The sequence below is a fragment of the Drosophila mauritiana genome, chromosome 2L (assembly GCF_004382145.1).
Source record: "Drosophila mauritiana strain mau12 chromosome 2L, ASM438214v1, whole genome shotgun sequence".
In the NCBI taxonomy this organism is placed as follows: domain Eukaryota; kingdom Metazoa; phylum Arthropoda; class Insecta; order Diptera; family Drosophilidae; genus Drosophila; species Drosophila mauritiana.
In genome coordinates, this window is record NC_046667.1 from 22,115,939 (window position 1) to 22,131,922 (window position 15,984).

At 39.9% G+C, this 15,984-nt stretch overlaps 2 protein-coding genes across 3 annotated transcripts in view; both read left to right on the forward strand.

Annotated features, from left to right (window-relative positions):
• LOC117136142 overlaps positions 1–15,984 on the forward strand; it is an 85,789-nt gene that overhangs the window by 65,889 nt on the left and 3,916 nt on the right. For both annotated transcript variants that reach the window (XM_033296862.1, XM_033296852.1), the window contains exon 2: positions 14,775–15,639. In XM_033296862.1, the coding sequence (XP_033152753.1) occupies positions 14,824–15,639 (816 nt within the window). In that variant the 5' untranslated portion in view covers positions 14,775–14,823. The remainder of the gene's footprint in view (positions 1–14,774; positions 15,640–15,984) is intronic.
• On the forward strand, positions 752–2,623 carry LOC117136152. The gene has a single exon (XM_033296874.1). It carries the CDS (start codon positions 1,316–1,318, stop codon positions 2,582–2,584), a length of 1,269 nt encoding a protein of 422 aa, XP_033152765.1. The 5' UTR covers positions 752–1,315; the 3' UTR covers positions 2,585–2,623.

Sequence of the window (15,984 nt, forward strand, 5' to 3'; positions counted from 1 at the left end):
TGATTTTTTTATTTTTATATAAGTATTTGGATTTTAAGTTAAATTATGAGTTAGCAATGAATACTGCCTCCCTTGTTAGTAATAACTTCGTAAATCCGGTCCTGCATAGACTGGTACAAGGAATCTACATAGCTCAAGGAAATCTCGCTCCAAGCACGCTTAATAGCTCTGCTAATGTTTCCTTATCTTCGTATTGCTTTCTTCCTTCGCATACCTTCCGTGATAGCACGCCCCAAACATGTTCAATAACGTTAAGATCTGGAGCATATGGTGGCGAGGTCATGATATTAACGTTTTGACTTGAAATAAAAGACTTTACTACTTGAGAATTATGAATAGGAGTATTGTCTTGTTGAAAAATACAAGGAATTGGTCCAAAAAGATCGTTTAATTTCAGAAATTCGGACCCCAACAATGTTTTCAAGCGATCGCCATTCATCTTTTGATCGATAAAAATTAAGTCAATTGTATCATAAAGCACCCCACATCATTATTCCTCTTCTCCGCTAAGGTGGCGACTTAAATATAGATATTATACTATATAATATAATAATATATGTAACATGGAGTAAGGCTGAAGGCTGGCAACAACCCGGTTGGCAGCGCTGTTGAGCAGCAACATGATTGTCGGAAATCGAAGTTATCGACAATCAGTCATCGAAGGAACGATCGCAAGGCAGCAGGGAGTGGAGTGGAAGTCAGCGTTGCAGTCAGTCGAGTTCTCAGCAGCAGTCGTTCGGTCACAAACTAAGAATACTTTATATAATTACCGCATTTAGAATTAAACTAATAATTAAATTAATAATAAACAATAATAATAAACAATCTTACATGGGGGCTCGTCCAGTCCTAAATCGGTTATATGAAGGTGCAGTTGTTTAAAGAAAAAAGACATTGTTGTGTGCGTGGGTATAGTCTTTAAAAGTTGTAAAGTTGTGGCTATATCTATTGCATTTAAAGTTGGAAAAATCAGTTGTACAGATTTTGTTTGAACACAAGTCGGTAAAAGTCGGGAAAGCTGCTAGAGAGAACTGATAAAGTTGAAATTGTCGTGTGCGTGGATTTAGTCTTTAAAGTTGTAAAGTTATGGCTACGTCTACTGCATTGAAAGTTGAAAAAATCGGTTGAACTCATACAGACTCAAGTCGTTTTGCTGTTGTGGAATTTAAAACAATTAAATTGCAAAGGTGGTGAAATTCGTTTCTAACGAAAATCAAAATTTGTCTTTTAACCGGTGGCGCCGTCTGCAAAATCGACTACCGTCGCGCCGTTAGAACATTGTCGTTGTTTGCTGGTGTTAGTGCCTTGTCGCGGAATGTTCACACGTACACCACCTACAAATAAAAAACTTAACACCGACCAAATACAAGCAATTCTAGAGAACGAAAGCGAGGACGAAAGCAGAAAAGAAAAAATGAACGAAGAAGATCAAAAGTTGGCGCCTGTAGGAGAAGCAGAGGCAAAGAAGCAGAATAAAGACGCTAGTGCTAAAGTCGAAGAGAAATTTGAACAAATGATGAATACTCTAACCCAGAGCATGTTGGCAAAATCTAAACAAGAGGGGCAAGTAATTATCGCTGCAGAAAAATTTGAAAAAGTTGTAAGTGACTGTGATGGCAAATCAATTCCTATTAAAAAATGGTTTGAAATTTTTGAGAAAAATGCCGAGGCATATGAACTTTCGGAGAAACAAAAATATGTTCAAGCCAGAAGTAAGATGATTGGATCAGCAGAACTTTTCTTAGAATCTGAATGTGTCAGTGGATACACTGAACTCAAAGAGTTACTAATTGAAGAATTTTCAGGCAGCTATAATAGCGCCGTTATTCACAAAAAGTTGCAAGACAGGAAGAAGAAGAGGGAGGAAACTCTACACGACTATTTGTTACAAATGAAGAAAATAGCAGCCTTAGGTGAAGTTGAAACAGTTGCTTTGATAACTCATATCGTAAACGGCCTCGACATTAAAAAGGAGTATAAGGGTGCTATGCTCCGTTGTAAAACTCTTAAGGAATTAAAGCAAGAATTCGAAATCTACGAGAGTCTGAATATTGTTGACAATATTCAACCAAAACCAAAGCAAATTACACAAGGTGTAAAAGCAGATCACTGCTTCAACTGTGGTTCGAGGGAACACAAACGAAAGGATTGTACACTTCCTACCAAATGTTTCAGCTGTAATCAAGAGGGCCATATCTCAAGCAAGTGTCCGGAAAAAGTAAACAGCATGCGCATTCACGTTGATAGTGCACGAACAAAGCCAGTAATCATAAATGGGATTATCATCAACTGTCTGGTGGACACAGGATCAGATGTGACCATAATTAAAGAAGCTATATTCAAGAAGATGAAAGATGTTGATTTAAACCGCACTGCAACAGTATTGCGAGGTTTGGGAAATGCCTCAACACAGCCGATTGGATGCTTCAGAGCATTAATCAAGACCGACCAGGTGGAAGCAAGCCACAACGTTTTAGTCGTCCACGATTCTAAATTCAGTTGCGATGGAATAGTGGGACACGATTTTATCAGCAAGTTTTGTCTTATCTGTAGTGCAGAAGGCTATACTTTTCTTGACCTATAGCTGTAAAGAAGCAGGTAGAGGAATGGGTCGAGCAGTCAATCGTCCGTAAATCTACATCAAATGTTGCCAGTCGCATAGTCGTTGTCAAGAAAAAGGATGGTACCCTACGCGTTTGCGTGGACTATAGAAAATTGAACACCATGGTTCTGATGGATTGTTTTCCGGTACCCATAATGGAGGAGGTGCTTGAAAAACTGCAGAGTGCCAAATGGTTTACAACCATGGACTTACAGAACGGATTTTTTCATGTGGCCGTAGAAGAAGCCAGCAAGCCGTACACAGCATTTGTTACCCGAGAAGGCTTATTCGAGTTTAACAAAGCGCCCTTTGGTTTTAAGAATTCCCCAGCAGCGTTTATACGGTTCGTTCAATTTATTTTTCAAGAACTAATCAATTCCAATATAATGCAGCTATATATGGATGACATAATTGTATATGCCGCTACCCCAGAAGAATGCATGGAAAAGACGGAAATGGTACTTAAGAGAGCTGCAGAATTTGGTCTAAAAATAAAATGGAAGAAGTGCAACTTTATGCAGAGGCGAATTCATTTCCTGGGACATATTATCGAAGGTGGACAAATATGCCCTGGAAAAGAGAAAACATCAGCAGTGAATTCCTTTGGAACACCTCAGAATGTAAAAGCCGTTCAAGGATTTCTGGGTCTCACAGGATTCTTCAGAAAATTCATACCTGGATACGCCCAAATTGCGAGACCACTGACGGACCTATTAAAAAAAGATGCCATTTTCAACATTGGACCAGTAGAGCAGCAGTCGGTGAATAAGCTGAAAGAGATTCTGGTAAACGAACCAGTATTGAGGATCTACTCACGAGAAGCAGAAACCGAACTTCATACAGATGCCTCTAAGGACGGGTTAGGAGCCGTTTTATTGCAGAAGTTCGAAGGCAGTTTTCACCCAGTCTGCTTTTGGAGCAGAAAAAGTACATAGCCGAAAATGCAGACCTATTGTCATCCGGGTCGGATGATGAGGATCAGGAGGGCCGAATGTAACATGGAGTAAGGCTGAAGGCTGGCAACAACCCGGTTGGCAGCGCTGTTGAGCAGCAACATGATTGTCGGAAATCGAAGTTATCGACAATCAGTCATCGAAGGAACGATCGCAAGGCAGCAGGGAGTGGAGTGGAAGTCAGCGTTGCAGTCAGTCGAGTTCTCAGCAGCAGTCGTTCGGTCACAAACTAAGAATACTTTATATAATTACCGCATTTAGAATTAAACTAATAATTAAATTAATAATAAACAATAATAATAAACAATCTTACATATATATTATTTTAGATTTCCGCATATCGTGATAATAATATTGAAATCCATCAGGACCATCTAAATTAAAACGTTTTTCATTAGTAAAGACATAATTTAGTCGAGTGTCAAATTGGACAGTCCACGTAATGTATTCTTTCGCGAATAGAAGCCGCATTTTCTTGCCTATTGCACTCAATGGGCCTTTTTTTTATTTTTAGAAGCTTCAGGTGTTCTGCATTTCTGATAGTACGTTGAATAGTTAAAAGGCTCCTTTACTCCGGCCAATTCGTTGATCTTAGCAGGAGAGTTAGTCGAATTCGAAGCAATTCAAACAATTTTGGCGCACTGATTGTTTGTTTTGATAGGGTATTTTTTCGCCTTTGAAGTTATTTCCATATAACTTTGGATCTTTCAAATATCTGTCAACAGTTCTGGAGCTGTGATTTATTTGTTTGACAATGTTCCGATTGGACAGTTCTTGCGAGTGAAGAGACGTTCCATAACAGCAGCTTTTCCCATTTTTTCTTCAATTGTTACTGGATTACACTTTATTTGTTTATATTTTTTTGAATACGAAAGTTGACACTTGTCCACGCAATACGAAGAAATTAAAGCAGCGTCTAATTCAATGACCAACCGAAAACACGTCTGATTGCCAAAAAAATTTCTAAAATCTTCGAATGTACAGTTATTTTTCGCAAATCACCTAGCTGTGATCATAACCAGAGGAATGAGCCCAACAGGTCATCTTCTCGCCAACGATCACGCGTGGTAGCGGGGGAAACAACTATCACCCACAACGGACAATTCACTTAATGTGCAACAAGAGATAAAGATCAACGTAACAAGAACTGCAAAGTGTTATTTCTGGTAAACGGGTGATGACGTTTAATATCAAATTTAAATTTGGTGGGACGAGCACACAACGAGCACATCAACAAAATCAGTTCGTTACAATTTCTTCAATAAACCGTACTTTGGAATAAAATATTCGATTTTTTCATGTTTGTTAAAACAAAACATATTTTTCTCTATTTTTCTTAACTGATGTTGCCGTGCACAATCTAACCACAAAACTGCCCCAACCGATCACGGCCACACATGTAAAAAATTGAAGAGTTTTATTATAGCCGTTACTCGTAGAGTAAAATGAAAAAAAATACGAAAAAAACTTCGTTGAAAAGTGTGTAACAGGCAGAAGGAAGCGTTTCCGACTGTATATTCTTGATCAGGATCAAAAGCCGAGTCGATCTAGCCATGCCCGTCTGTCCGTCAGTTCGTCTGTGAAAGACGCAGCGCAAGTTTGTTGACCCATGTTGCCACGGCCACTCTAACGCCCACAAACCGCTAAAAACGGCCACGCCCACACTTATAAAAATACGAAAAAATATCAAAGCATTTTCAAAAGCGTGGGCGTGGCAAAAGAATATGAAAAAATATCGAAAACAATTTTTAAAGTGTTTTCGTGGCAGTTCTGGGCGGTTTGTGGTCGTGGCAGCATGGGTCAACAAACATGCACTTCGTATATGGCTCTAGAATCTGTATGCTGAATCTCAACCTCCTAGCTTTTATAGTTCTTGTGATCTCGACGTGCATTCGGACGGACAAACAGACGGACAGAGTGGGATCGACTCGGCTATTGATCCTGATCAAGAATATATATACTTTATAAATCCATAGAGTTGGACAAAACACACAAGATTCACTTGAGATTTTTAAGCACCCATGGTGTTATTGGTTGTCTCTTACAAGTTCAGTGAATTTGTCTTTGTCTAATCATAATAATAAATATTTAATAATAATAATTAATATAATTAACTAATAAATGAATATAATTAATTAATTAATATTATTATAATTATATAATATATGTTAAAATAAGTAATTTACAATGAAGCAATAAATAATTTAAAAAGAAAAGTTTTCTATGAATGCAAAAAATAAATACATTTAAGATAAATGACGAAAATGGTGCAGCAGGTAGAAAAAAGACAATGCAGACGAAGGCTTGCAAAAAAGAAACCATAATACTCAACACACTCAATACAATTTTCGTCTTTACCTTTATGTTTCTCTTTTCACCCAAACTTCTTGCGACGCTCGCGTCGCCCATTATGTCACGTATAATATAGTGGGACATACATATGTACATAGTGACGTATTTGCGCCACCCAAACCGGCAAATTTCATTAATTCAATGAACAATAAAGCACTTAATTGGTTCCCGTACTGTATGCCATCTGCTTAGTATGCGTTTTGATAAACGAATTCTTTGGCAACGATAAACAAATTCTTTGGCAACGGCACTTAGCCATTCATGTAAACAAATCCCAAAGCCTAACCTAAGCAGTTTTGATTGCTCTCTCTGAGGCTTCTCCTCAACTTAAGAATCGAAGGAGCAATGCTCTCCCAAAATACACTAACATATTTCTTAAGCACAAAGGCTTCTTATGCTGAGCATCATACAATAAAAAACAAAAATCGATCTCGATACTTTGACCGTCTTTTTATTTGGAAAAACTCTGATTTCAGCGTTGGACTAAGTTTGTATACGAAACGGTTTATTTAATAGATTCAAGGCAATTTGTTGTAGCTGTTTATTTGTAACTATATATACCCTTAATAGTAGTATATCCGCACGTGGTAAAACGTTGCAAAATAAGCGACCGATTTTGTGTTGCAATTGACTAGCGATAAATTTTTTAAATAATTTCGGAAGAGCAATTAGCAATTCCGCGAGAGTTTCCTATCCCAGAATTATTTTTAAATGGATGAACCATAAAAGAAAAAAAGGCGGGGTTACTTTTAGAGACCATCCTACTATGGTTGAATTATTTCTTGTGGAAATAAAATTTTTGATTGTATATATTAAAATTTAAGTACCGAATATTTTTCAATTTCAGCAACTGGTGTATTTAAAATATTTAGGGATACTAGATTTTTTTTCTATAGAAAAGCAAGCTGCTGAAAAAACACTGAGAAATATAAAAATTTATTTGAATTTTATTTCCAAAATCAGAGGTCGTTTGTGAAAGTGCACCGTTTACTTCGCCCGACACTAATCCACTAGCATGCCACTTAGCGAAATGCACATTTTGGTGCGGTTTATGGACTGGCGGTATCATAGGTCCGTATTTCAAAGACGCCGAAGGAATGAATGTTACCGTCAACGGCAACCCCTACCGAGCCATGCTTGACGAACTTTTGTTTCCAAACAAAAGAGAATGGTCTAGAAGACATTTGGTTTCAGCAAAACGGTGCCACACAGTCCGTCAAACCACCGACTTATTCGTCGATGTGTTCGGTAACAACGTTATTTCCAGAAATGCTCCTGTGCAATGGCCATAATGACTTTCCCACACCTTGTGAAGAAATTCTTCGAACTATACATTTATCAACCAAACAGAAAATACACCCTGGTATAATAATAGCAAATAATTTCATAAAAATAATAATGCACTAGTTTATACGTACATTCTGCTTTTGGATATCATAAGACTTTGAAGATTCTCTCGTTGGTAGAAATTACAGTTCGACAATAAACGAATGTCATATATGAAGTCGTTTACGTGGAAATTCAACTCTTATAAATTAGTTCATCAATCACAAAGTAGGGAAAATAACGAAATTCTGAAATTCAAAAGTTTAATCTGGCAGGACTAGAAAAAATCCTAAACTGTGGAGAGACGAGAAAATCCTGGACTGGGATTGTACGGTGAATCCCAAGAGGACACATCGTGAAGGTAGACCTGCTTTTTGAACTAGTATATAGATAGTTCCAAGATGAGCTGGAAGGAATCGCAAGCCTCTGACAACACCGCCAACGTGACTGGCACTTAGAAGTGATAGATCACGAGGAGCGAACAGCAGAGGTTAAGCAGAGTTTAACTGTCTCCAAAGTTGTCATGTTTACAAGGTATACATTTAGGAATCAGCTGGCGGCTGCGTGACCCGACATACTTCCCCGTTGGATGCGTGACTTTCAACAGAATTTCTGTGCGGTAGGAGACACAGCTTATTCACTGCCCGCTTCGTCAATCCTGTTGGTGTCCTCAGCGCAGCATTTTGACTCCATCTTTCGTTGTCTTCTGATGCTGTCTTCATAAGCAACTTCCGCCAGCAGAGCGGACTGCTCCTTGTTTCGTTTATCGACCATTTCGGTGGGAAAGGGCAGGTTTGAAACAATAGCACCCAAGCTCAATCGGTAAGCATACCAGATCGCGGGCCATAAAAATGCGTCATGAATCTTCGGTACAATACAGACGTAGTGGGCTCCACGCTGTCATATGAAACTTCCGGGCACCGTCGTATACGCTTGCAAGAAGGTCCTTGAATGCACTCGTTTTGGCTGCAGCTATGCCGTACTTAAACTCGACTCGCTTAGCTTTGTATGATCACAGCTCGTCCTCTTGTGTTAGAACTCCGAATGCCCCATTCTGTAGCTCAGGTCAACAGGTCAACTGTAGCATGGTCAACAAGCTTTCCAAGCATTTCCCCTAATTGCTCCGGACTGTCGCTAGGTGGAGCGTTTGCGATGCTGCGCATTGGTGCTGTTTCCCACTCTTCCATAGGTAGGTTAGTATGACAATTTAATTCCCGGTGGCCGTATTCCAGTCACCTGAAGCATCAAATTGAACGTATGTCCTGGACGATGCGGTACCGTGACCATCCTACGGTTACCGAACACTGTTGCGAGCGCAACCCCCCTCTCAAACGAATTTTTTTACTTAATATATTCTTTAGTATATTCTTCAATGTTACAAAATATGTGGTTTTATAAGGATTATCAAAACATTCGTCTGCACGTTCTAATTCGTACGACAACAATTCTACGACTTCTCACGGAAAAAGTGTTTAGAGATGATAATATAGGGTCCGAAGTTAAATCACTTCTGTAAAGTTTGAAATTGGACTTTGCTTTCTGTCGGATTTGTAAATCTTATTTTTGAATTCTGTAGCCTCTTTGCCAAAACATCCGACTGGAAATCTGTGTTTTCAAAAATCTGTTTTGATTAATCCAGAAACTTGTAAATGGGCGCTATCATTGCAAGTCAGTTAGTCTTGCCAATAATTAGTTCTCCGGCTTATGGAACAGTTGTTCGTAGTTATCCAGGTAAACCCCTTACATGACAGACCTATTTTCCTCATGTTAAAAATTATTGGGATGTTATATCGAAGAAGACTTGGAAGTAATTGAATGCCCGGCGAGCAGTATTAGCAACATTTGTCCCTCCGAATCCCCCTTGTTTTGGTTGGGCGACCTTAACCGACATCAAAAATCTTTTGATGGGGCAAGCCTGAGTTCATATTTGTAACGGATAGCATTTTTAGATTTTACGGAGTACTATGGTTCGTTGCCTGACAAATCTATAAGGCGCAGAGGCGTTACTGTCCTTGCAAAATGTGGATTTGCAAAATATGGATGAATCGTCTTCATCTGAGTGGTAGTCAGTGTACGCCTGGTTGTATTTAGATTGTCCGTGCTTGTATCAAAACCATAACTTAATATCCTCTCAGCGGATAAGATGTTTGATTGCTGATTTTTTATTGCTATTGTATTAGCCTCCTCTTGATAACTAAAAATTTAATTTTCGCGAAAAGATTAAGCTTATATTCTAATTTGGAAATTAATCAGTCTGCAAGATGGACTAACACACTTACTCTACAAATTTCAACAAGCTATTCAAAGTTAAAATTGTCTTTTTCTTACTTTTTTTTACTTTGCCTTTATTAATTGAATTTTCTCAAAATTCAGACTAACAATAAGTGTATCAAATCTTATACTATAACCTATATACTGGATATATATATATACATATATACTAGAGCTGTAAAAATGGCTCTCACAAATTATGGCGGGGTTGGACAGGTACGTTCAAAGACACTAAAAGGACGCTTTTTGCTTGTCTATTTCTTCTTTTACTGCGTGAATGCCGAGATCCCTGTGTATGTTTTCGTTTCAAATATACCATGGTGCCACAGTGACAGATCGTAGGATCTTTGATTGAACGCGCAGTATGAAGTCCATTTGTTCAGATTGGCTAAAGAGTGAAGTAGTAGAGGGTTGTCATTGGAGCTCTTAGCTTGCTCGTTGTGGTCCAGACATAAGGACGATCTGGCGTTTTAGGTGTAGTTTCTTGCATTTGATATGTCTTCGCCTGTCTATACACGTCTGTCGAGGTTGACACCTAGATACGTTATTTCGTTGAGTTGGGGGATCTGCTTGCTATTCAGTCAGAGTGGAGGGCAAGTCTGTTAAGATTAAATATTATATGTTTAAAATTGTTTCCGATTTTTTTTTTTACTCCAGTCAGATAGCCTCTTCTCATGGGGGAATATCGCGTTGCAATATACCGCAGCTAGAAGGCTGTGCGTTCCATTATTTTCTCTGAAGCCAAATTGATGGGCTGGGATAATGTTGTAAGCTTCCATATATGGTAAATTGCGCGATAGAAGGCATTTTTCTAATAATTTAGATATTTCATTTTCGATGTATGGTCGCTGACGTGTAAAGACGTGTTTTCATCATCACAGCGAGCGGTCAATCACCCATAACCCGACAAGTTTACCATTGCCAACAACTCAAGAAAGAGCGCGTTCTTGCTCTCCCTCACTACTGTCACAAAACCCCCAATCTCCAAACACTTGCGAAATTTCTTTACGCTTACCTACGGTGACTAGTACTGTGACAACAACAACCACTGCAACTGCAATCACAACAACAACTGGAACGGTATCGTCAGCTCGCTCAATTTCGTCGACGCAAGCATTTGCTCCTACTGAGCCAGCGATCAAAACAAAAACACAATTTAACGGTTCTGCTGCGCTATCAGCAAGCCAAAACGTAAACAAGAACGCCGGGTCCACCATACAGACTGGAATGGATCGCTACATAACAATAAAAAGAAAACTTAGCCCTCAAAATTACAAAAGTCAACAAACAGAAAACAAATCAAAAATTACACGCGACAATGCTAACATGCTCACTAACAAAACGCCAGAAAACACCAACAGATTTGAGCTGCTGGCAAATTCTACTGATGAAAGTATACAACCGGCAAAGTCACCTAAGAAGGTCAAGCCTCCTCCAATATACATTCGCGAAAAAAGCTCAAGTGCATTAGTGAACAAAATAGCCACACTTATAGGAGAAAACTCATTTTACGTAATACCCTTAAGAAAAGGGAACATAAATGAAACAAAGGTTCAAACTGAAACCGAGGATAGCCTTCGTCTACTAACCAAATTCTTGGATGAAGCAGGAAAAAACTTTTATACATACCAACTAAAAAGAGCAAGGGGCCTACAGGTTGTTCTCAAAGGGATTGAGGCAACTGTTTCGACCACTGAAATCGTAGAAGCGCTCAAGGAAAAGAACTTTAGTGCAAAAATGGTCATGAACATATTAAACAAAATTAAGGAACCACAACCAATGTTCAAAATCGAGTTGGAGCCAGAGCGCCAGACACTGAAAAAAAATGAAGTTCATCCAATCTACAAGTTACAGCTCTTACTGCATCGGCGTATCACAGTGGAAGAGCCACACAAGCGCAATCGCCCAGTGCAGTGCACTAACTGCTAAGAGTATGGCCACACTAAGGCGTACTGTACGCTGAAATCTATTTGCGTAGTCTGTAGTGAAGCTCATAGCACAGCGAACTGCCATAAGAACAAGGAAGACATCTCTGTAAAATGTGCGGTGAAAGTCACACAGCGAACTGGCGTGGCTGTGTAGTATACAAGGAACTAAAGAACCGCCTTAACAAACGCGGAGAATCAATACGCGCTCAGACCACCCACATCGCTCACACTCCGCCACAATCGGGCCCGTCCTACACTGCACCCCCCCTACACATCGTACCAGTCCTAGCGTTTCCTTCGCTAGTGCCTTAAAATCGGGAATTAAATCCGTGAATCCGCTAACACAAAAGTCGACTTCTACTCGGGAAGAACAGAAAATAACTACCTTGAACGAACAAACGCAGCATATATCAACTGGCATTGAAACGATGATGATCTCACTCCAGCAAACCCTAAACCCTAAAAGAGTTTATGACATTCATGCAAACCACAATGCAAGAGCTTATGCGAAACCAAAATATGCTGATACAGCTTCTTCTGCCATCCAAATCAATATAATGTCTCCACTTTAAATATCTATGTGGAACGCGAATGGCGTTTCACGGCATAAAAACGAACTTGCCCAGTTCTTATTCGAAAAAAGTATTGACGTCATGCTCCTCTCCGAGACACATCTAACAGACAAGCACAACTTCCATATCCCAGGATACTTATTCTACGCCACAAACCATCCGGACGGCAAAGCCCATGGGAGCACTGGAATACTTATCAGAAGTCGCATCAAACACCACCTTTATAACAGAACTGAAATGGACTACCTGCAATCCACTTCCATAAGCATGCAATCCAGCAGCGGCCCCGTCACTCTGGCCGCAGTCTACTGCCCACCTCGTTTTGTACTTTACAACGCGCTCATTAAGCCGCGAAACAAGCTCGATCATGTGACTCCGGGTAGGCCTACATACTGGCCAGCAGATCCAAATAAGCTACCGGATCTCATTGACTTGGCAATAACAAGAAAGATTCCAAGAAATAATATTACGGCCGAGTCACTTGCAGAACTATCATCTGATCACTCTCCAGTTCTACTTACTCTCTGGCACCGACCACATATAACTGAGCGGCCCTACAGGCTGACAGGCAACAGGACCAACTGGGCAAGGTACGCGAAATATGTTTGTACTCACATGGAACCAACTCAAACAGTATTCACCGACGAGGATGTTGATCGCCTGGTCAAATCGATAGAGGAAACACTTGTTGCTGCAGCCAAGGCCTCTACACCTCCAGACACACACAAAATGACAAATCATAGCAAGACAAATCGTGAAATCGAACAGCTAGTACTTGAAAAACGAAGACTAAGAAGAGAATGGCAGAATCATAGATCCCCAACGGCTAAAGAACATCTAAAAATAGCAACACGTAAACTAACCAGGGCACTTAAGCTTGAGGAAGCCAACGCCCAGCATCTATATATCAAACAACTATCGCCCACCAGCAAAAGGAACCCTTTGTGGAAAGCACACAAAAGCATACAGCCACCGGCAGAAACAGTCGTTCCACTGCGAGGTCCCTCTGGAAGCTGGATACGCAGCGACGAAGATAGAGCTAATGCGTTCGCCGATCACCTCCAGAAAGTATTCCAACCAAATCCTGCTAGCAACTCATTTGTCCTCCCTGTAGTAACTAAAAGCTTGCCCCCTATAAATCCAGTAACATTCAGCCAAAGTGAGATAGCATCTATCATAAAAGATCTTAATCCCAAAAAATCACCTGGACATGACTTGGTGGCACCAAACCAATAAATAACGCAATAAGTTAAAAAAAAAAAAAAAAAAAATATGCATGATAATAAACCTTCTGGTTTGTAAGATGACGGAATCGTGTGATCTTTCTCGAGCTTCGGTATCATTATGAACGAACTGACCAGAACCATCTGTTACATTTGCAGGTTGCTTTTGAACTTCTTAATTTCCAAAATCCTTCCGTTTTGGTGTTGAGATCCTGGCTGCTGTGAGGAGTTTAGGGAGTTGTGAAAGTCTCCGCAGACTACGCAGACTGATCAAAGTGTGCAGTATGTCTTGGTGTGTCCCTACTCCTTTCAGTTAGTACAATGTAAAGGTCCGTTGCGTTTGTGTGGTTCTTCCATGGTGATCGTTCCATGCAATAGGAACAGCAGCTTGTAGATAGGGTGCACTTCGTTTTTCTTTAGGGCTTCGCTATGTGGTTAGAGCTCGATCTTGAAGCGTGGTTGCGGCGTTTTGTTCCTGTTTATGTTGCTTACATTTTTGGCACAGAAGCCCTTGTCTTTAAGGGCTTCTTGAATCTCACAGGGGGGGACGTCAGGTTCGATTCCTTTTAGTACAACTTGCAGTCCCTTGCTGCTTTTTAGTTAATAGGTGTATGGTATAACTTCTTTTTTTTTTCCTCCAGGTATTGTAACACAGTTCGAAAGTGTTCTTCGGACTTCGTTTGAACTTTGGTTTCGTAGAAGTTTTCTTTAATAAGAACAACAGGGTTGTCATTGGAGCTCTTAGCTTGCGCGTTTCTTTTGTTGATAAGGTTGATATTTGCCTTATTACCAACAGTATTTAGTGGGCGATCCATACCGGTCTTTATGGCCAGGATCGTTTGTTGCTTATCAAAGCTGACGGGTTTTGCTGCAACTGTATTTTGTGCTACTGCAGTTGGCACAGAATTCGCAATATTGGTAGTTGGTTTGGATATTGGTGGTGCTTTTGCTGCGCCAGCAGAGCTTCTCCCATTGAAGCCGGCGGTGGTGAGGTTTGGCTTTGTTAGCTCAATGATGTAGGAGTTGATGAAGAGCTCGCCCTCTTTCTTTCGGCACTCTGTAGAGCTGGGTTACTCTTTGTTGATTTGTTTTCTACGTTGAAATCGCCTGTTAAGAAGTAAGCGTAACAGCCGTTTCTTTGATTTACGTAGCTTCTTCGCGAGTTCTTTGGATCGCTGCTCAAGACCTTACATTTCTTGAGTGTGTACATATTTTTTTAGGCCGTGACGACGGTTTATTAGAGATAGTCAGATTGTATTCTGGGAATTCAGAAGACGGAATTCAGAAGACAAAAATCATAGGATTAGCCAACAATTTAGACAAGTTTTGCTGTGAACTGGCACACATATTCTCAGCAAAAAGGTATTTTATATTTGATATTTTAGTGTTTCAACCTTCATTCTAGTCATCTTTGAATGTTAGAACGCTTTTTAGTTCTATCTTGTTAATTAAAGTATTAAAAATATATATTTCATATGATGATTTTTATATAGCTAAATGTTAAACTGTAGTTATATTTATTTACTTCTTTTGCTTTTACCTACTAGATGCTGGCCGTTTGATAGAAACGGAAAAGTCGAAAACATATTTTATGTAATGGAACATTCGGATCCCATGCCTTATCAACAGCTATCGACACTATCGCCGACCACCGCACTATACTCGAACTTTAACAACTTTTCGGAAGCAGGAAACGCAGAAAGACTACGCCTTAATAAAACTGGGTCGCAGGTCCACAGCCTATATGTAGGCGACGGTCAAGTGCAAAATGCTTCTGAACCCTTATCGTTTTCCAGCCACCTTAATCTGTACCAATATGTTCGTACCACGGCAAACTCCACTTTCAACAGCCGCAACCGATATATTCCGTACTATAACAATCGTTCCTACTCTGCTTCAACAACTGGTTTCCCTATAGCCAGTACTCCCCTGATCAACCATGCGCACATCCAAGACCAACAAGGTCCAGCGTCTTATCAAACGATTGTTCCGTATTATCAGACCGCAAGCCACTGTGCGCAGCAACAGACCACATTGGCATCGGTAGCTCCAATCGTGGACAATTCGTTCGTTGAAAGCACCACTTGCCCAAAAGCCGGCATCATCTCTCACAACATCAAAATGAACATGATTCCTCCTAATGAATTGTTGCCTTGCACCAGGTCTACAACAACCGCGATGACCATCCAAAGGTCATCCGGCGAAGACGGTGGAGATAAGGAAGGTCATACTTTTGCTAAGATTACGGAGATGAGCGATGCTGTTACTTTGCAGATCACCAACTTGGACTACTCGCTGGACGAATCACATATACGCAGCTTTCTACTTAATCAGCTTAAGCCCATTACGCCTGTTGTGTCCCTTGTCTTCGAGGGAAGCTCCTATGCCAAAGTCACTGTTCCAGATCTTTATGTAAGAGACAATCCTAATTCAAATTAAATATTTTTGAAGTCCTACGGCCAAATAATCAAGTCCAATAGTACTGGTGGTAAAAAGATATACTTATTTTGGAATCGTAAGTGGCAGAGACTTATAGACCTTGACTTTTTTCTGTTCTGGAAAACAGAAAACTATTCAGGAAAACTTTTATTTCGATAATTATGTACCTAAAATCAAGTAACTAAAACGCTATCCATACAGTCCATAAACTTTAAGTCTTTTTACTTCTTATAATTTTGAGTTTCTATATTTTTACGGATACGTTTAATAAAAACTTTATTTTCTGAAGTATTAGTTCTCTTTTGTGGGATATACGAA